General features: G+C 45.4%; 1 protein-coding gene across 8 annotated transcripts in view; it reads right to left on the reverse strand.

The window, feature by feature from the left end:
* REV3 (recovery protein 3) overlaps window positions 1–19,180 on the reverse strand; it is a 48,691-nt gene extending 29,511 nt beyond the window's left edge. For 4 of the 8 annotated variants that reach the window (XR_015267662.1, XR_015267661.1, XM_086810451.1 and 1 more), the window contains exons 1-10: window positions 18,669–19,121; window positions 18,509–18,591; window positions 17,507–17,564; window positions 17,253–17,302; window positions 16,978–17,090; window positions 16,334–16,376; window positions 14,695–14,763; window positions 2,588–2,885; window positions 2,377–2,468; window positions 1,887–2,285 (exon numbers count right to left, since the gene is read on the reverse strand). Coding sequence is in view for 6 of the 8 variants with exons in the window: in XM_086810451.1 (XP_086666577.1) it covers window positions 1,887–2,285; window positions 2,377–2,468; window positions 2,588–2,885; window positions 14,695–14,763; window positions 16,334–16,376; window positions 16,978–17,090; window positions 17,253–17,302; window positions 17,507–17,564; window positions 18,509–18,591; window positions 18,669–18,816 (1,353 nt within the window). In the remaining 2 variants the exon portion in view is untranslated. Of the gene's footprint in view, window positions 1–1,886; window positions 2,286–2,376; window positions 2,469–2,587; window positions 2,886–14,694; window positions 14,764–16,333; window positions 16,381–16,977; window positions 17,091–17,252; window positions 17,303–17,341; window positions 17,408–17,506; window positions 17,565–18,508; window positions 18,592–18,668 lie in introns of all 8 variants that reach the window. The other 4 variants (XM_086810454.1, XM_086810452.1, XM_086810449.1 and 1 more) reach the window with 3 other exon arrangements.
* Window positions 19,181–20,450: the final 1,270 nt, after the last annotated feature.

Consider the following 20,450-nt stretch of genomic DNA (forward strand, 5'->3'; position numbering starts at 1 on the left):
TCTACTTGATATACATTTTCCAGTATTTTCTACTAAGTATCATCTAGGAGTCTTACTTACAATTCTTATAACGGTAAGATAGTCCCAGTATTTTCTACTAAGTATCATCTAGGAGTCTTACTTACAATTCTTATAACGGTAAGATAGTCAGTTTATTATACTTTTCAGTTTCATTTGGTTGTTCTCTTTGATGAGACACCAACTTCAGATGTACTCTCAGTTTTGGTCTCATAGGCCATTATGGCCTCTTAGAGACGTTAATATATCATTTCATTTCATTTCTCTCGACCTGGACCTTCTCGTCAGCTCCCAATCCGGGACATTCTCCAGCATCACCCAGCAGCTCCTCCACAGCCGGTGGTGGACATTGATTCAGTCATCGGAGAGGATGATCCATGAGGTTCTTTTTTTATGAGACGCCTCCACTGTACACACAGGACCAGCCTGATACATTGGCCCTTTTTTCTTTCTTTGGCAGTTATTTTCCTTTTTTTTTCATGTTGCTGATACAGTTTACTCATATGTGACATCTTTTGGTCTTACAGACCCTTTGGATCTTTTGTAGACGTCTCTCTCATTCAAACGCCAGGTTACTTGGAAATACATAAATCACGTGCACTTAAAATTGGTGGCAGCTTAGGGTCTTATCACACACCACATGGAGAGTCCAGACGGAAAGAGAGAGAGAAAGAAAGAAAGAAAGAAAGATAGATTTTATTAACGTCTTCCAAAAGACCGAACTCGGCCTATGAGACAAATCGGAGTACCTGTATGGGGTATCCTCTGTCATCCCAACAAAATGAAAAAGTACTGAACAAAAAAAAAGCTGAATCTGGGTGTGCGGGGGATGGAGCTCTACTACTAGGAGAAAAATGCAAAGCTATATGCATGGAGTATACAATCATGATATGCAACCTAGCTAGCTCCATCCTGTACCATACTGGGGGTATAGAATGGTATACATCAGTGAAGGGGGTGTCCACAGCTCCCTGAAGAACATGCCTGGGTGTGCTCTGAAGCGAGCCAGTCGCTCCGCACCCTCTCTGTGAAACTGAGCTCTGATCTCTGTCATCTCTCTCTGGTATAGGCGTGGTGTCCGAAAGCCAGGTGCCCTCTGTCTCCTGCGGGCTCTAAGTGTCTCTGCTCTCTGGAGAGAGAGACATGACACAGGAGAACCATGACCTACAGATATTGCTCATGTGTGACATGCACAAGATAGAGATGGAGAAACATGCCATCCTGCAATGACCACAATACTATGTGATTCAAAGAGATATTTCATTAATTAAAATGCAGGGATTTGGTTCTCTTTGCCAAGTCATTGACTATGCGGATCAAAAATGTGTGGCCTTACACTTACATGAATCCGGGACACAGAGACACAAATTCATGAAGCATACTAGAGGACGAGAGAAAACACTGCTGACATCCTTTTTCCAGAGCAAACAGAACACCGAGATTTTTTATTTTATTTTTTGAGAAAAATTGACATCTAAATTTGAACCAAAGGTCAAATAATAAGACCTACAATCTCAGCAACTTAATTACAATGAGATGGACTATTCCAACTGGGAATTCAACTGCAAGATTAAGCTCACACAAGTGAGCTCATAACAAAGATAGATGGATGGACACACACACATAACTTTTAACGTGCGCAAAGGCAATTTCAAACATGCTGCAAAGGTAGCGAGGATAATTCAAACCCATGACCTACCCACTTACTCTATCCACTAGGCTAGAGCTTGACATTGCTGAAGAAAGCAAACATATACACGACTTTGAACCATGTCTTCCTTCCCTTAATTGAAGACATCTTTGTTCTGAAGCTAAAAGAACAAAGATTTATAGCTCTGTACAAAAAATACATTAAGGAGTTAGCCTACCTGGGAGCTTTGAGTGACTTGATGCTTGATCATATCTTCATTAAGAAGGGCAAAGTCCTTCTCGTCTTTTTCCCCTGTATCCCTACTCCAACTCAAACGATACCTGGCCTCATTATCATTATAGTCTTTGCTCAGCATGTTGTCCTTGGAGTGTGCCGCCTGTGTGCACAAAAGCAAAGCATTCTTCTCGAATGTTGATGCATCCGGACTTGCCATTCTTGGCTCATGGGCACCGCACAGACTACTATCCTTATCACTAGATGATTGTTCATGAACATCAATAATTTTTTCAAGGATCTTTTGGAAATCTTGTTCATATGGAGCAGCTTGAACATAACACTTATACGGTGCACTTTTTCCCTTGCCTGTAACAGGCACATCCCTCTTTGCATCAAGCTCCTAGAACCACAAACAGGCAAAATTATAACAGTAAACTAGACCAAGTAGTGTTTACAAGGGGTGTAATGAAAAACACCCAGCAAGCACATACCTCCCATATAGGTATGAGTGATTGCACCATCTTGACTTCTGGGCCTGCTTTCACCAGTGGTATGTATAAAAGTTCATGTCGGTTCAGAATGGCTGTTTCATACAAGAGAAAAAGAATATACTCATGCTCTAGCATTGCCTCAGAATAAGTCTCACACACACCACATGAATAAGTCTCACACACCACATTTTCTGGGCAGGTCCTTGTGTACCTTCCACTGATGCATCTCCCTCCAGTTCACAAGTACTCTGTTTCTCTGGCAATATTGTTTGAAAATCCTCTATTGTATCCACCTTTGTGCACCATAACTCCATTGGACTACCAGATAAACCTTGTGTCTCCGCGGTTAGGCCTTTAATGGAAGCCATGTGTTTGACTAGCATGGACACCACACTGTTAAAGTTTGGTCTAGAAGTACGAAGCTGAACAAAATTATTCTCTAACACGGGTTGTCGGAATTTGATATCAGATAGACGGACATGACCCATTCCAGCTAGATTGTGGTCAATCTGCACATGCAGACGAACATCAGAAGAAGACAGCAGTGAAGACATAAAGCATAACATTGTCTTGTTTACGAACTAACGCTTCCACCTCTTTCCAACAGGACCAGTTATCACCCAAAAAAAAAAATCAAGTTAAATTTATTTTTTCTATCTAAGAGCAAGTTGCCCCCTTTATGAGGAGTAGCGCTGGCAGTGCCCAGCTTAGACACTGGATGTCGGCCATAGGTGTCTGGATGGTTAGGAGACGGCTCATGTAAACTCGGCACCATGCCAAGTAGGATGCATGTAAGTGCAGGTCGATAGACCACACTCTAGGGTAGGAGTTCTTCCCAGGACACCTTGTTCTCGGGTTGCATAGTGTTATGTGCAGCGCGCATTTGGATGCCACGTGGCTATATCTTTATAGCAAGTGCAGGACCTAAAGTGGTAACTAGCCCCTTGTGAGCCCCAATCCTGGACGAGTCCGCTAGGGATCCACTTTAGAGTCCATGGTCAAGTGCACAAGTCCCGTACATGGTCATGGTCATGTGTGCATGTCCCACACATGAAAGCCATGTCCCGAACTCAGTGTCGTCCTCTGAAATGATGTAGAGGTGTACCAGGCTTTGCCTGGACACCAGATCTAGGAGTCAGGTTCTTAGCTGCATGCAGATGGGCATCTAGGCAAAGGGGCAGCCCTATGAGCCACCCCATAAGGCTTTAGAAGCCTTGCCTATAAGGTGGGCAACCCTTGGGGGCTCTCCTAGGGGCCAAGTGGCAAGGAGGCTCTCATGCCCAAGCAACCAGCGATATGAGGGCTGGACAGCAGCAAATACAGGCCAAATACCAACCGACCAGCAGTATGGGAGCCCTTATTCATTTTACTCTCCTACAAGTGCTAGAGTCTCCAAGCCACGACAGCCAAGGGACTGCTCTTGCAAGGTGGTTGAAGTAGGTCAAGGGCAGAGGTAACACTCAGCCAAGAACATCTTAGTAGATGATCACTTCAGTCCGGGTATTTCCAGCCCAAGTCAGTCTTTTTCTACACATTCAATAAAGAAAATACACCATCCTTGGTGGGGGCCTTCAGAGGGTGTTTTTTTTTCCCCCCGAGAAAAAGTTCCTTCTATTAGTTACCGAAAAACAGCCACATTGACTGAGTAAATCTGTCCCCAAAGGGAAACGCTAGTCAAGATGATCAAAGGGAGGATGCACTTCTCCTCCAGCTGGCCGCTCTAGGAGGAGAAGGCTATCTCATACAAGGGGGAGGGGGGGCAATAACCACAGGTGGTCTGTAATGCCAAGTGGGCTCGCTACCTCTATTTATAAGAAAGGGACCATGCCGCCAAATCCTGAGGAAGGCCTCCCAACACTTCCTCGTGCGGTTTGAGCCACCCTGAAGCTGCCCCCACTGACCATGGAGGGTATGAATGATATCGAGCCAAATGCTCCTCATAGACTCATGGCATGTGAACATCCCCGCTGGGGAGGTGAGGGTGCCTTCTATGGCTTTGCTACATCGAGATCTCCATATATGCCACACAGCTATACTACTACAAATCTCCCATCTCTAGCAAGAGCCAGTAGGCTGAGCTAGAACTGGCACAGTGGAAATATGAAGGTGAGAGACTTGAAGGGCTGGTCCCCCACCTTCCTCCTCGTACGGCATGATGATTGCGGCCTCAGTGGCCCAAGCCTCTCCAAGCCACCTTGGCCCTAGCTGGTTGCCAATTCATAGTAAGTTCCGGATCAAACATTGGACCTGACCAATACATGCCTGAGAGAAAGACCGGCAAGAGGTGATGTACGACATGGTGGCATAGCCAGTCTCCCATCACTGCCAACCCATGGAACAGCTCAAACGCTGGACTTGATTAATACATGCCTGGGAGAAAGACCAACAAGAGGTAATGTACCACATGGTGGCATAGCCGGTCTCCCATCACTGCCAGCCAATAGAAAGTACCACCACTACCCGACTGGCTAGGGAAAGCCTGGCCGAACTCTAGTATAGCACCTTCTTCTGAATGCTCAAAAGAAGGGGGCAAGCTGCTGCTCTCAAGGCAAATGTCGATGCCAACCTGACATCCCAGATAGCAAACTGGGGTTCCCCTCAGGACCCACTGAAAAGCCTCAACTGGACGCCAAGTAGGGGCAGACGATGAGCCAACCCAAAATCCCCACAACTTGTGCCAATTGATCTGTGCTCCGGATGCACGACAAAAAGTCTCAATTGCCTCCGCGAATCTCTGGAGGTTCCCTCAATAAGTATGTTGCTGTGTCATTGGCAAACTCGGAATCAAAACGCTCCTCCTGCACTCGGATGGGGAGACGCAATCCTTGGAATCCAGTCTCTTGGGCGAAGAGAAAACTGCTCATGGCCTCAACGATGAACAAGAAAAGATGAGGTGCTAGAGGGCACCTTTGTCGGACTGAGCGTGAAAGAGGAAATCTATCACCTCTAGCACCCTGAATAAGAACCCGGCTATGAGAAGCCAAGTAAAGTCCCGATACACCTTGGACCCACTCCTCCGGAAAACCCATGCTGCACATCGTCCCCTCCAGAAATCCCCAATCTACACTCTTGTTGGACTGAGCGTGAAAGCGGAAATCCATCCTCTAGCACCCTAAATAAGCACCTAGCTATGAGAAGCCGAGTACAGTCCCGATACACCTCGGACCCACTCCTTCGGAAAACCCATGCTGCACATCGTCCCCTCCAGAAAGCCCCAATCTACTTTGTCATAGGCTTTCTCGAAATCGAGGAGCACAATCAGATCCTGTTGCTGCATCCTACCCGACGCGATGGCCTCCCAGAAGGTGAAGATGTTGTCAGAATACTCCGATCCTAAACGAAACCTATCTATGTACCATGAATCAAGTCAAGGAGAAAAGGCTGCAATCTCTGGCTAATCCAGAATTTTGTAGGCAATCCATAGGTCTCCACTGCCAGTTCTCCAATCTATGACCACCCTCCTTGGGAATCAAATGAATCAAACCCTCCCACAGCCTCGCTAGCATGGCTCCTGTAACCATTATCTCATCCCCGAGGTCAAGAGGAAAGTCCTAAGAGAGTCAGGGACAACCTCTCTCGTTTGTCGCCACACCTGCTCCCGCGCATCCATCACCTGTGCGGAAATTGAATGAGTGCATAGAGCGGAAGCAAATAAGCACTAGAGTGTGCTGAGCAGAGAGTGAGAGAGAGAGAGAGAGAGAGAGAGAGATGGAGCAACTATGATGAATATACTGAAATGATACAGTCCCAAGCAAGAGACAAAAAGTGTCTCATAAGTGAGGGAGCAAAAGAAAGACTAGACTAGATGAAAAAGTGAGAGGCCAGCCCACCTATTTATAGGTAAGAGGGGCTGGCTGACTGGACAAGGTGAACTGGGCAACTAGGTAAAGTGAAGCTGGCCGATTGGGAAAAATGCATCCAACATGGGAAAAATCCTAGAAAAATATACAAAAAAGGGGGTGGCCAGTCCACAATCAAGGGCCATGAAAAGGGACCAAAAGGGACACCAAATATGGGCAGAAACTGGGGATGAATGTGCTAACACCCCCTCTCAGCAGATGCTGAACATACTCCGAGAAGCCGAAGGTGAGGAGCCAAGGAAGCCTGAGAATCCGGCTAGGTGAACAAATCTGTTGCATTCTCCGCTGAAGGACAATACTCGAAACGCAAATCTCCAACAAGAACCCATTCACGAACATAGTGATTCTGTATCTCAATGTGTTTCGTACAAGCATGAAACACAGGGTTCTTGACGATGGCGATGCAACTATGATTGTCGCACCAAAGAAGAGTAGATCCGGTAGGAGGACAGCCAAGCTCCTCCAATAATCTCCGCAACCAAATCGCCTCACATGCAGCATAGCAAACCACACGATACTCCACCTCTGTAGTGGAAAGCGCCACAATAGGCTGCTTTTTACTGCTCCATGAAATGGCTCCAGACCCAAGTGAAAAAACACAACCGGTGATCGAACGCCGAGTATCTAGATCTCCAGCCCAATCTGAATCAGACCATCCAAGAAGAGTGCATCCCTGGCCATAGAAGATGGCTAAGTCCAAAGTGCCACGCATAAGTGAGGGAGCAAAAGAAAGACTAGACTAGATGAAAAAGTGAGAGGCCAGCCCACCTATTTATAGGTAAGAGGGGCTGGCCGACTGGACAAGGTGAACTGGCCGACTGGGTAAAGTGAAGTTGGCCAACTGGGAAAAATGCATCCAGCATGGGAAAAATCCCAGAAAAATATACAAAAAAGGGGTGGCCAGCCCACAATCAGCCCACAATCAAGGGCCATGAAAAGGGGCCAAAAGGGACACCAAATATGGGCAGAAACTGGGGATGAATGTGCTAACAGAAATGGGGGCACAAGTGAGAAGAGTGCTGAAGAAATCTGTGGCAAACAATTTGGGCCTCGCAACCTGCAGATACCCTCTCTCCGTCTATGGGGGCCTACAATCTCGAAGAAATCTCCAGTGACCCAGTCTCTTGCCTACGTCCAAAAAGAGGCTCTGGCGTGGTCTCTATACTCCACCCTCCGCTCCTCAATGGATTTGAGCTCCGTACAAGCAGCTTCCAACTGACTCTCAATCCACGGGCTATCTGATGCACACTCTTGAAGCCACTGTAGAGAGGCAAGACCCCTATGATTACTCCTCTCCTGCTCTCGGAAGCCAACCAATCTACTCTGCGCTGCGTCCTATAAAAGACTGCTAATCTCGCCAAGGCCTACATTCAAGGCTCTTGCAGCTGCGCCCGAGTGAAAATCCAAATCCCCTCTATCCTGTTGCAAATCTTTGGGTCCTAAATGAGGCTGTCTGAAATCCGGGAAATCCGAGTAGTCATCTATCTATCTTGCCTCTAGGGGTCATCTAGGGAGAATAACTGGAGCATGGTCAGAAATGCCAGCCGAAACACCAATCATGCCACCGCAGCCACAAGCATAGAACCGATCGAGTCTGGATAGGTTAGGGCCGATGTGCCTCTGTCAGAATGCACAGCTGAAATGAAGACAATTGCTCTAGAGAGCAATACACAGATGAAAGAGAGAGAGAAGCTGTGTAACTCTACTAAATACACCAATAAAATCCCGAAAATATACATACAGGAGTGTGGAGGCAAGGGGCCATTTTATATGGCCCTTGATTGCTAGTCGGCTAGCCCATAAACAGGCCGACAGCAGCCTGGTTGCTCACGACTGCCACCTGGACCAGCAAATACCTCGACGGCCAGGTGCATGCAGTCGGCCAAGACTGCAGGACACAAGTCAGGCAGAGAAGACACAATCGGCCAACATCTAGGGTAGCCGACAACCCATACATAGCTCCAAAAAAATAGGAAAAAATAAGGAGAGTGAGGAAAAATGGGAAGACAATAAATACGGGCGGGCATATCCACAACAGAGGCCCTGACATAGTGTACAAACAGGAGATGACTGCTAACACCCCCTCTCAGCTCCTGGATGTGGAACCAACCCCAGTGAGCTGGAGTGCCGCCGGAGCATAGCCTGAGGTAGAGACTTCGTGAAGTGGTACGCCACATTGTCCTCCGTCGAACAATAAAGAAGCAAGATGTCACTAGCCAAGATCTCTCACGAACAAAGTGATATTGTATCTCTATGTGCTTGGTCCGGGCATGGAAGACCGGGTTCCAAGCAATAGCGATACAGCTCTGGTTATCACACTGGATGACCGTGGGCTCCTCCTATGGAAACCCGATCTCGCCAAGCAACCTCCGCAACCACACAACCTCGCAAGAAGCACCACTGCCTCTTGCTGCTCCATGAAACAGCTCTTAAGCCAAGGGTAAAATTGTAGCCTGGTGTAGATCTCCTCGTGTCTAGATCTCCTCCCCAATCTGAGTCACTCCAACCTTGGAGTCGAACTCGTTTCTTCGTTTCACCTCCAGTGGTGTAGAAGAGTCCAAGATCCTTCGTACCCTGCAGTACCGCAAGATCCGCAATCCTGCGTCCCAATGAGACTTCAACGGCGTCTGCATAAACAAGCTCAACGGCCCCACAAGAAAGCTCAAGTCCAATCTGGTGTTCAGCAACCAGATCAATGAACCAACCAGCTTTCGGTCCAGTAAGGCATCAACTGTCTCATAAGGATCATTCACTGTAAGCTTCGTGTTCGGGTCCATCGGTGACGTGATAGGCTTGCAGTTCTCCATCCCAAAGGCCTCAAGCAACTCATGGACATACCGCTACTGAGAGACAAAGAACCCCCTTTGGGTCTCTGCCAGATCTCCAATCCCAAGAAGAAGTGGAGTAAGCCTAAATCGGTCATCTCAAACTCCTTTGACAAGGCAACCTTCATCATTTCAATGTGCTCCATATGACCGCCAGTGAGAATGAGGTCATCCACATAAAGGATGATCAACGTGACCATGCCGCGTTCCCGAAAGAGATATAGGTTAGGATCTGCAACCGATCTCTGAAATCCAGTCCGTAGAAAGAAGGAATCAATCTTCTGATTCCAAGCCCTGGGAGCCTGCTTAAGACCATACAAGGCCTTCCGCAACTTGGAATCATCATCAGAATCATCTGGGTCTCCAAGAAGTGGCGGCTCATCAACACTGGAAACTGGAACATGCTCATTAAAAACCACATCTCTGCTAACGATGACCTCATTCCTCTCTGGATCATACAACCTATATCCCTTGGAAAGAGTTATATCCCACAAAGACAAGCTTTTGGGACTTTAGTCGAGCTTCCCCCTCTGCTTCTTTGGAATGTGAATATATGCATCACTCCCAAACACACGGAAATGGGAGACATCTAGTTTCCTGCCAAAATATGCCTCAAAGGGAGTCATGTTCGGTACTAAAGTCGTCGGAGAACGGTTGAGGATATGGACAGCCGTAGCCACAACCTCTCCCCAAAGTGGACGAGGAAGATCACGATGCTCCAGCATCGTCCTCGCCATCTCCACCACAGTCCTGTTCTTTCGCTCAACTACTCCATTCTCAGAAGGCGAACCTGTATTGGCCAGCTCTCGCTTGATGCCATGTTCCGCACAAAACCGCACGAATGCATTGGAAGAGAACTCTCCTCCTTTGTCAACCCTAAGAGTCTTTATCTGCAAGCCAGACTCTTTCTCCACCATCACATGCCACTCCTTGAACCGAGCAAAATCTTGGTCCTTCTGTGAAAGAAAATAAACCCAAGAGAATCTGCTACAATCATCGAGCAGCATGAAGTACAAAGAACCTCCCAAGGATGGCGTCTACATAGGTCCACACAAGTCAATGTGTACCAACCCCAAAGGTTTCGAAGCTCGTCTCGAAGCCTGCTTGGGAAAAGATTCCCTGTGTTGCTTACCACGAATGCAAAGAACTAAAGTGTCCTTGCCTGTTGCCCCAACATTTGGCAAGCCAACCACCATCTGGTCCCGGAAAGCTCGCCGCAACGCATCCACATTCAAGTGGCCAAACCGAAAGTGCCACAAATCACCAATCTAAGAACTTGTCAAAGAGGAGAGTGTTGAGAGTTTGTATATACCATTCTCCACTCCGCCTTCCCAAACAACCTGGCCAGTCTCACGGTCCCATAGAGCAACAGAATGCTCCTCAAACTCCACCCGGAAGCCAGTCTTGCACACCTCATGCATTGACAACAAATGAAAACTGATAGAATGTGCAGCGGAAGTGTAACATGCGGAAGCTTTGGGGGAGATCGGTAACTTCAATGCTCAAAAATCAGCACACTTGTCGCGAAGAAAATAACGCACAAAACTGAATGTAGATGTGCAAAAAAATAGAGAGAGAGAGAGAGAGAGGGAGGGAGAAGAGGACACAGTATTGGGTCCCGAATACCCTCTGTAGGGCCCCCACCACAAATGGTGTATTTGCTTTTATTAGAATGATGTAAAATACTGAAATAAAAGACTGACTGAACCTTCTTGGCTGAGATGAATCTCTGGCCTTGACCTTCAATCCTTCACCCCTTTTGCGCTAGCTTGATCTAGGCTGCCCTAGCCCTTGCTTCAGCTTTGGCACTTGGCAAATGATGAGATGAATAGAATGACTTGTGGGCTGGGTATTTATACCCTTTCTGGACAGCAGTCGGCTAGCTAAAAGGCTAAAACACCGCCAATTGCGATGTTACTCGCATCGGTGATCACCTGAAATGGCTCGTCCCACGAGGCAAGTGCTAAACAAGGCACTTCTAATAAAGCCACCTTGAGGTTCTTGAATGCCTCCAACACTCGTGGAGTCATTTGAATCCGTTGCCTTCTTGTCTTGACACCCTTTAGCAGATCAGTGAGATCCGCCGAGAGGTCAGAAAACTTGTCTATGTGGGTGGAGTATACTTGGCATGTACCCACAAAGGATCTGATGTCATAAGCTGTCTGAGGTACTTCCCAATTGACAATCTCGGCCAAGTCGAATGCCTTCTGCACTAATTATGTATCCAAGGTAATGCACCTAAAACAAATAAAATTCCGACTTCTTCTCATTGATGTAGAGCTCATTGATTTCCAGCAACTTAAGGACTTTCTCCACATCAATGTCATGCTGCTCAACCGTAGCTAAAAATACCAGTATGTCGTCCAGAAATTTGAACACACTTTCCAATTAATTCCCGAAAAACACGCATCATTATGTGGTTGAATGTAGCTGGGGCGTTCGTCAAGCCAAACGACATGACCACAAATTCATAGTGGGTCCGTTTCGTACGAAAGGCTGTCTTGGGGATGTCCTCCTCCACAATCCTCACCTGGTGGTACCCACTCTTTAAATCGAGTTTCGAGAACACCTTAGCTCCATTCAGCCTCTCGAGAATATAATCTATTCGAGGCATCGAGAATCTACTCTTGATAGTCAACTTATTAAGTGCACGATAATCCACACACAAACGAGAAGACCCATCTTTTTTCTTGACAAACAAGATCGGTGCTGCAAATGGCGACACGCTAGGGCGGATGAAGCCAGATTGCAACAATTCTTGGAGTTAGCGGTCCAACTCCGATTCCATTGCCTTGGAAAGGCGATACGGAAACTTGCTCGGGGGTTCTAGGCCTGGGAGGAGATCAATCTTGTGGTTCTCCGGTCTGGACGGAGGGAGCTGGGGAGGGAGATTGTCCCAAAGAAAAACCTTCTGGAACTTTTCATGGAGAGCCAAATACTTCTCGGAAGCACTGGCCACCGTCTGGGCTGTCTGGATGTATATCATCGCACAAAATACGCCCTTCCTGACCACTCCCTTAGCCTGCAAGTGGCTTAAGAGCGGAAAGTTCGGAATTCCTAGCTCACACTAATTGGACACTGAGGCGTTTGACACATTCCGATTAATCTGGAACATGTGCTTGTCCCACTTGACATCAGGAAGAAACTTGTGAAACCATTGAATGCCCAAAATTATGTCTGCTCCTACAAGAGAGGCAACCATAAAATCACACAAATTCTATGCCCTAAATAACCAATTTAGCACCTAGAGCTTCATACTTGACGCTCGTTGTCATGCTTGTGCTAAAACCCTCAACTTGTTTGTCCACCGAGGTCAGGACGAACTGGGCACGCCAAGCTGCCTGTTCCGTGACCACGTCCTCTGTGCTGCTGTCAAACAAGACGACGACTCTCTGGCCACCTATGTAGCCAAAGGTTTTGAGCAATTCATTGCCCTCATACTCCTGGTCATGGGCGCCCTTTTGCTTATCTTCGAGCTCCCGACTAATAATTGCTCCAACTGAAGCATTGGGATTTGAAGAACTAGGGACAGCCACTGGGTTCTGTGTGGGAGTTGGGCTCACCACGAAAGCTGTGGAGGCTGTGGCGGCGGTCTTTGGACACCTGACCTTGGACTCATGTGCAGGACAATGCACACCTGACCTCGGACGACTGGGATGGAACCCTGGCAGACTCGTCCCGGCCTGGGCTCACATGGGACCAGTTTACCATCCCAAGTCATGCACCTTCTGTACAGATATGTCTACGTGGCATCCAAGTGTGGGATGCACGTGACAAGAAGAAGGGAAAGTGGAAACACAGGAGAGAGAGTGAGAGAGAGAGAGAGAGAGAGAGAGAGAGAGAGAGATGGAGAGGAAACACAGGTATAGACCTGCTCTCAATATCATCAACCAAGAATACATGTCCCGAGCAAGAGGGGAGAAAACCTCGTATGTGAGGGACTGCAGCAGACAATGCCAAGCAAGCAGTGAAGAATGAGGGAGGCAAGCCAGCAATATATATGCCCATATGAAGGCGGCCGACTAGGGAATAAATCCTCCACGACTGGGAAAAATACCCAAGACTCCATAAAATGGGAAATAATATGGGAAAACATATGTGAGGGGTCACAACAGAGGCCTGCCCTCACATAGTGTATAGACAGGAGATGACTGCTAACGGCCTCCTCTCAGATCTCGAGAAACACAGACTCCCGGGACTACGTCCGAACTCTAGAAGATGCCAAAAGTCCTAGCAAGATCAACTCCTCCCATGGCAAGTACTCTGCACCAGATATAGCGGCCATGCCACCTCGGAGTCTGTCATCGGTCGACTCCAGCATGTTAAAGTCCCCGTCCATACACCAAAAATCTGCCTACGGCAGGGACTAACAGAGTGTACTCCAGAACGTGGCTCTACCGGCTTCCGCGTTCAGCATGTAAATATTCAGTAAGCCAACACAATCCTCCCCTATCCTACTGGTAACCCACTGAGCCCATCTAGTGACAATGGTGCCCGAGTCTACCACTGTCGGCAAAAGCTGCTCATCACTGACGGAAATACCTTGTGTCCCAGAGGGGCAATCCCTCGATGCATCAAGCTCGATGTCCTTAAGACCGACATCAATAGGTGGCCTGGGTTAATACCCATAAGCATGAACGGACTAAAACCAATAGCCGTATGTTTAAAACTGTTATAGGCAAATTCCATCATTGGAAGATATTTTTCCCAATTTGATGCTTTTCCAGAGATATATGCACGAAGCATATCCTCTACAATCTGATTCATACACTTTGTTTGCCCATCAGAGTGCGGATGATCAGTGGAATTGGTTGAGCAGAGGCGATGGCGTGGAGCGGTGCTAGGCATGCAGGGGGGAGAGCTCCGACTTTTGCTTGACACTCCATGTTCTCCTTGTGCATGTTTGCCTTCAGAGGGTGTGTTTCGGTTCCAATCCTCTGTATGTCTCTCTCTCTCTCTCTCTCTCTCTCTCTCTCTCTCTCTCTTTGCACTCTCATTATCATTACATTGTGGTATCACCAAGAACCAAGGGCTGAAAGGTATTTGTCAAGGTATAATCCTGGTCTGTACGCTTCCACATGTTACACTAAGCCCAAACGCTTGGATGGGTGTTGATGCTATATGCCAAGACCTATGGTCTAATGTTTAGTCTATTATTGTCATGATGTGCTCAGTTCAGTCTATCGAGATCACTAGTAGGGTGACTGACCAGCGGACCTACGATACACCCGACCCTGGGCACTATACATAGGGTGGCCGACCAGCCGCCCTACGATACACCCAGCCTTGGGCACTATACGTTTGGCAACCTCTTTGTCATATTGAGATCATTGAGTCTAGATCTATCTTCACTGCATTATGTGCCCTTTCTAGTGCATGACATCCTTTGTCCAGAGTACCTAAATCGCCATCAAAGCTCCCTGCCGGAGTGCATGAGTGGGCAGACGCCACCATTTTGTAATCTGGTTTGCAAACAGTAATTCAGTATTATTCTCCAGCTCTCTTACATCAAGTTCTTTCTCTTGTCAAGATTCTGTTGTTTTGTGCACAAGTCATTTTCTTACATGCACATTGATAAAAAAAAGTCGATAATGTCAATAGCAAATAGTGAAAAGTTATCTAAGCATGCATACCATGATTTGAAGTAGAAAAGGTATATGTGACTCATGTGGTTGAAAACGTCTATTCAACATGCCACCTCCCTGTCAAGTGAATACAACCTAAACCAATGAGAATTAAACTTTCACATTTAAATTGACTATTCAAACATTGATGACAAAAAAATGTAGACTATTAGTGGCTCTAATTGACGTTTATTGAGTAATACTAAGTTACTACTTGATGAACTAGTGTAAAGTGACCTTGAAGTAAGGACACCTTCCACTAGTACCTATGTAAGGGAGGATTGGCTCATCAGTGGAGACCCAGAGAATCAGACCTGGATCAAACCTTGGCCTGCTGGCTAAGTCTTACACTTGGAAGATGGGTTTTGAGCGGTATGGTCAGACGAAAGTATGAGGAGTTCACGCATGGTGTTGGTGAAGCCTCAGGCTGGGGCTCTCGTGGAGAGCTATGGCTGGATAGTGTGCTAGCCATTCCCTCCTTGAAGGTCCATTGAACTAGCTATTGACTGTGTTTTGCAGGCTAGTGCTGGTTGAGAGATCCTCATTAATGGTCTCCAGGTCAGAAACCCTAACCCCTCAGTGTATGTACTTTCCTTTTGTTTGCTTGCTTCATCATTGCCCCTTGATATTTCCTTCCATGAATTCCATAAATCAAAATAAACTCAAGAACTTTGAAAAGCACGTAGCTTTAGAGACTCGATGTGCAAAGATACGAAGGAGGGTATGAGAGTAATTCCCTCCTTGAAGGTCCATTGAACTAGCTATTGACTGTGTTTTGCAGGCTAGTGCTGGTTGAGAGATCCTCATTAATGGTCTCCAGGTCAGAAACCCTAACCCCTCAGTGTATGTACTTTCCTTTTGTTTGCTTGCTTCATCATTGCCCCTTGATATTTCCTTCCATGAATTCCATAAATCAAAATAAACTCAAGAACTTTGAAAAGCATGTAGCTTTAGAGACTCGATGTGCAAAGATACGAAGGAGGGTATGAGAGTGAGCCAGTGGATCCATTCCCTCCCAACTCAATTGACCTGGAGGGTGATTGGAGAGCCTAGACTTGACACGAGATAAACACAAGCACGTAATGAAGCTAACCCACTGTTGGCCACACAGTAAGTGGACACTCCTAATACATAATTCTAAGAAAAGACTGCATGTATTGGCTCATGCAGTAACCAGATTGATTTCGCCCTTGTGTCAGCACTGAAAAGAATACACACAAAGTCAAAAGAGGAATCGGATGCTGAAAAGAAGTGTTTGTCAAACATTCAGGACACCCATGCAGTCATAACTTCATGAAAATCTCCTCAAAATATACATCAGGCATAGCATAGACTAAGAGCTATAGCATCCTCACTCAAAGAGATGCAGGTTTCATGTGTGAGATACGTAAACCTAGTGCCCAAGTTCTCATGCATAAACCACTCACAGGAAAAGCTGATTGAATGAGTCATGATTCTCAAACAACTGAAACAGAAAAAAAAAACCAGCATGTTCTCACCAAGAGATGACTTTAGAAAAGCTCGAATAATTTCATGGCAGTCACGATAGACAGGACAGGACAAAGATGTTACTAAAGGTACAAAAATCACTATGAGATTGCAGGCAAAGATTAACTGTTCTACTACTAAACCAATGTAAATGACTCACTAAAAGAAGTGTGCTGAGACGTGGAACCTCTTGAGGGTAGTATCTGCCTTCATCATTAAGGGAACCATCTGTAAATGCTGAACAAGTATGGCCAGGTCGCAAAAAGGCACACAAGCATGCACCCATAGACGCAGCCCATGCACACACACACACACACACACAACACAACACATTGCCTTCTGATGGCATTTGTGGCCTTATCCTCACTAAAGAATACCTAACCTCTTGTCTTAATAAAGATGTTTATTATTGCCTTTAGATGGCACTTGTCCTCAATGAGCACCATACACCAACTAAACAGTACTTGACCTGTTGTCGTAATGACAACTAAGCTATATAGATCTGGTAAGCACTCCCAAGACATCTTATCCATGAGCCAGCAATTACAGTTGGTGATAAACATTGCAGGCAACTATAAGTACCCTCACGTATCTTCTCAAGTTCCTAAACAAATTCATTGCCTCATTTTTATCTTGCAGCTTTCACTTCAATGCTGACCCTATTTAAGCATAAAACGGTTTCGCTTCAGATATTTATCAATGTGAACTGTGACCGCATGTTGAGCACACGCGCCAACATGCTTTCCACGTCATTATCTCTGTGCATAGAATGCTTCCAGTGAAAGATGATGAGATGAGGGATACAACACTATCTTCACAAAAAGCTGTTCGTGAGTATGAAATCCATAAAACTTCTTCCCACGAACGAGACTGCAGCTGTAGACATGCTGCCGTTTCGCGCCAACACTGCTCGCTAGCTGTGATATCAAAGAAGCAAATCCACAAAAAGGGATATCTTTTAAAGCACCAGAACTTTAAAGAATTACACCTTAAGAGAACTTCAAAAGCTTGAAACCATCCAAGGCTGGCCCCTTTATCTTAACCCTTTGACACATCAATACATAGCACAAACAACTTACCTTAAGTGCCTTTTCGATTGCAGATGCTAAGCAACGAACAAATGCTAAAGCTGTTGGTAAAAACAAACACAAATTTTATATGGTCATACCCTTAAGAAATGAAATCCCTGATCTCTCGCCCAACAGCAGAATCAACAAAACAGTGTTGAGACCATCTGCACGCCAATGATGTGTATTTGTGATATTCATAGTTCCATTCCCTTAAAATTATAAAACTATGATAGCATATCCATGAGAAACGTTCGGGACGATACCTGCGGTGATATCTTGAGGTAGGTCGTCATCATACGGCACATAAAAGTAAGGAAAGGCCTGCACAAAACATTCTATGTCAAGAACAAGTGCCTTTTGGAAATGTCAAAATTCAGCATCGAAAAACTAATATACAGGTAGCCCACTGAATCGGACTGCCTCCACCCTCCTTCCGGTTGCTACCTGTCAGATTCCATCAGAAAAGTGAAAACACTAGAGCATGCACTAGCTGGCTTTGAAACGTTTTCATGACTCACTAGTAAATCCGTAATATCAAACATCAAGTACAACCACCTTCTCTAAAAATCTGTTGGTTTCTTTTTCGGGATATTGGCTTGGGTTTTTTATTAGGTTTACAAAAATCCTCAATGAGCACTCTCCCTTAGCGACAAACTGCCCACTTGCCGTCTTTCAGAGCTGCCCTAACCTTGACTGGGTGCATGTTATCATTTTTGTAAATATAAGTGATTACTGCATGACTACCATGTCTTGAAACTGAGGCAAATACTAGCTCCCGATCAATCATTGCATTATTGCACCTAGTTACTACACCTAAATACCCCTTCCCATCTCCATTCGTGTACCATGCCTCAGGTAAACCACCCACACGGATCTGACTTCAACATTGCACCTAGTTACTACACCTAAATACCCCTTCCCATCTCTGCCTCAGGTAAACCACCCACACGGATCTGACTTCAACTGCCTTAACTCTTTTTCTTCAACTTCTTTTGTGACTTCTGATTGCAACCATCTTGAAGCTAGTAAGGGAATCTTGCTTTATCATTGCTTTCACCTCCGCAACAATTTCTTCTTTGCATGGGCATGTTTGTTCAACCAGAGAACAGGTAGGTACTGCCACAGCTCCCCATTTTCCAAAAGGGAACAGCCTCCCACATCCTACATACTTATTCTGCCAGAAAATGAGCCGCCACTGCCACAGTTCAAACAGCCTACACGAGCTTGAGACAAATAGAAGAGAAAAAAGAAGGCACTGAACTAACCTTGTGCAAGTGCAAGCACATCTTTTGTCCAGTAAGGGTGGTACCAAAAATTCTGACGACCGGAACCTCGGCGATGTGCTGGCCTGCAATAACAGCACTTGGATTTCATTTTTCTTTTCATCCTCAAAAAGGGTGATATGATGAGAGATGCTTTCCTGACCTTGGAGAGAGGAATAGCAGGCGTCAAGGTCAGGAAGAGGACGAGCCATGTAGTAGTCCAGAGTGACAATTCGCAGGCTGAAGACCCTTGTAGGAGTGGAGGCTAGGAGAGAGGAAGCTCCCTCCTCCATTTTGTCGTGGGCGCTCATACAGGCGCTTGTTCCACAAGCTGCTCTCTCTCTCTCTCTCTCTCTCTCTCTCTCACACACACGTTCCCCTCTATGTACCTCACTCTTGGTATTGGGCGAATCCACAAGCACTGGTCGGCAAATTCTTCTCCTTTCTCGTGCTGGCTACGTTCTAGAAGCGTTTCGGTGCCACCATAGCTTGGCTATGAAGTCTCTGTCTCCCTGTCAAAATGTTTACATAGCTTGGCTGTGAAGTCTCCCTCTTTACCATAGCTTGGCTATGAAGTCTCTGTCTCCCTGTCAAAATGTTTACATAGCTTGGCTGTGAAGTCTCCCTCTTTACCATACAACAAAAAATTATACCTTCATTTTAAAATTTCAAAAATCTAAAAATTTTTCTTCAAACATTGGTTACTTGGAGAGGAAGCAATGTTCAAGGAGAATATTTTTCTTCTCAAATCTTAAAACTTGCAATTTTAAAATTTACAAGTTTTTTTTCAAGTTTTTCTACTAAAATATAACTAAAATACTTAAAATTTTATCAATCTTTAAAATTACAAAAATAAAATTTACAAGTGAGATTATGAATTTTGCACATGCGTTGTAAGGGTTTGTGGGTTTTCTGTGCACACTACACTGAGAGGAGGTAAGTTGTGTTTAATAAAGAGTACATTTACATATATTTATATATTTATATAAATAAATATATATGTATTATATTTGTTTGTTTGTTTATATGTTTAAATATATAAAACCTCCTTAGGTCTGTTTGACAAGTTATGAGAAGAAAAGGGTCAAAGGCCAAGAAGAGAAACCTCAACATGAGGAATATGTTTATTTAAATGTATATAATAAATACATCATCAATATACTCAATAACCTAGAGGTTTATACCGACGAAGTTTTGGTAATATATGCATTACGACAAGTGTATTAACAATGTAGGATGGACTCACCCCATGATGAAAGCAACTACGTTAAATAGATAAATTATATTTATATTTAAATAAATAAATATTTACACATATAATATTTATATTTATATATATAATATTATAAAGTAAATATTTATTTATTTATAAATATAATTTTACATATATATATATATGTGTGTGTATGTGTGTGTGTGTGTGTGTGTGTGTGTGTGTGTGTGTGAGACCCCTGCCCCCTCTATGCACCGAACTCAAGAGCGCTAGCAACGGAAGTAGCAACCTCTTGCGCGGGCAGAGCTTCCCACTCAGGGCCTCACCCATGGATGTCCGGGCAAGGGACTAGTCCGGCGGTTCTTCCGAAACCGAGATTGGAAAAACTCTCGTCGCCCAGAAAGCACGGGCAATTCCTCCAGGAAAATCTTCTAACGGGAATTTATATAACGGGGTCAAGAGCCTTAACTAGCCTTTCTATTCCGACCGAACCCGTAGGTCACATGGCTGAATCAAGGAAGGGACTTGCACTTGCTTCATAGAGATCATCGCTTTTTTCCCCTCAAGTGAGGCACAGTCGTTGATTCTTTCCCATAGAACAAGAATCTCCCTATGACTTACTTTAACTATCGTAACTTGAACATAACTGAAATTTATTATAGGAATCCACCGATCTAGCCTAACCCAAATCGGCCCATGGGTTAGCCAACCGCCCAACCACTCTATTGCTGG

This window comes from Cibotium barometz, chromosome 16, assembly GCF_041138505.1.
Source record: "Cibotium barometz isolate CiBa-2024 chromosome 16, ASM4113850v1, whole genome shotgun sequence".
Lineage (NCBI taxonomy): Eukaryota > Viridiplantae > Streptophyta > Polypodiopsida > Cyatheales > Cibotiaceae > Cibotium > Cibotium barometz.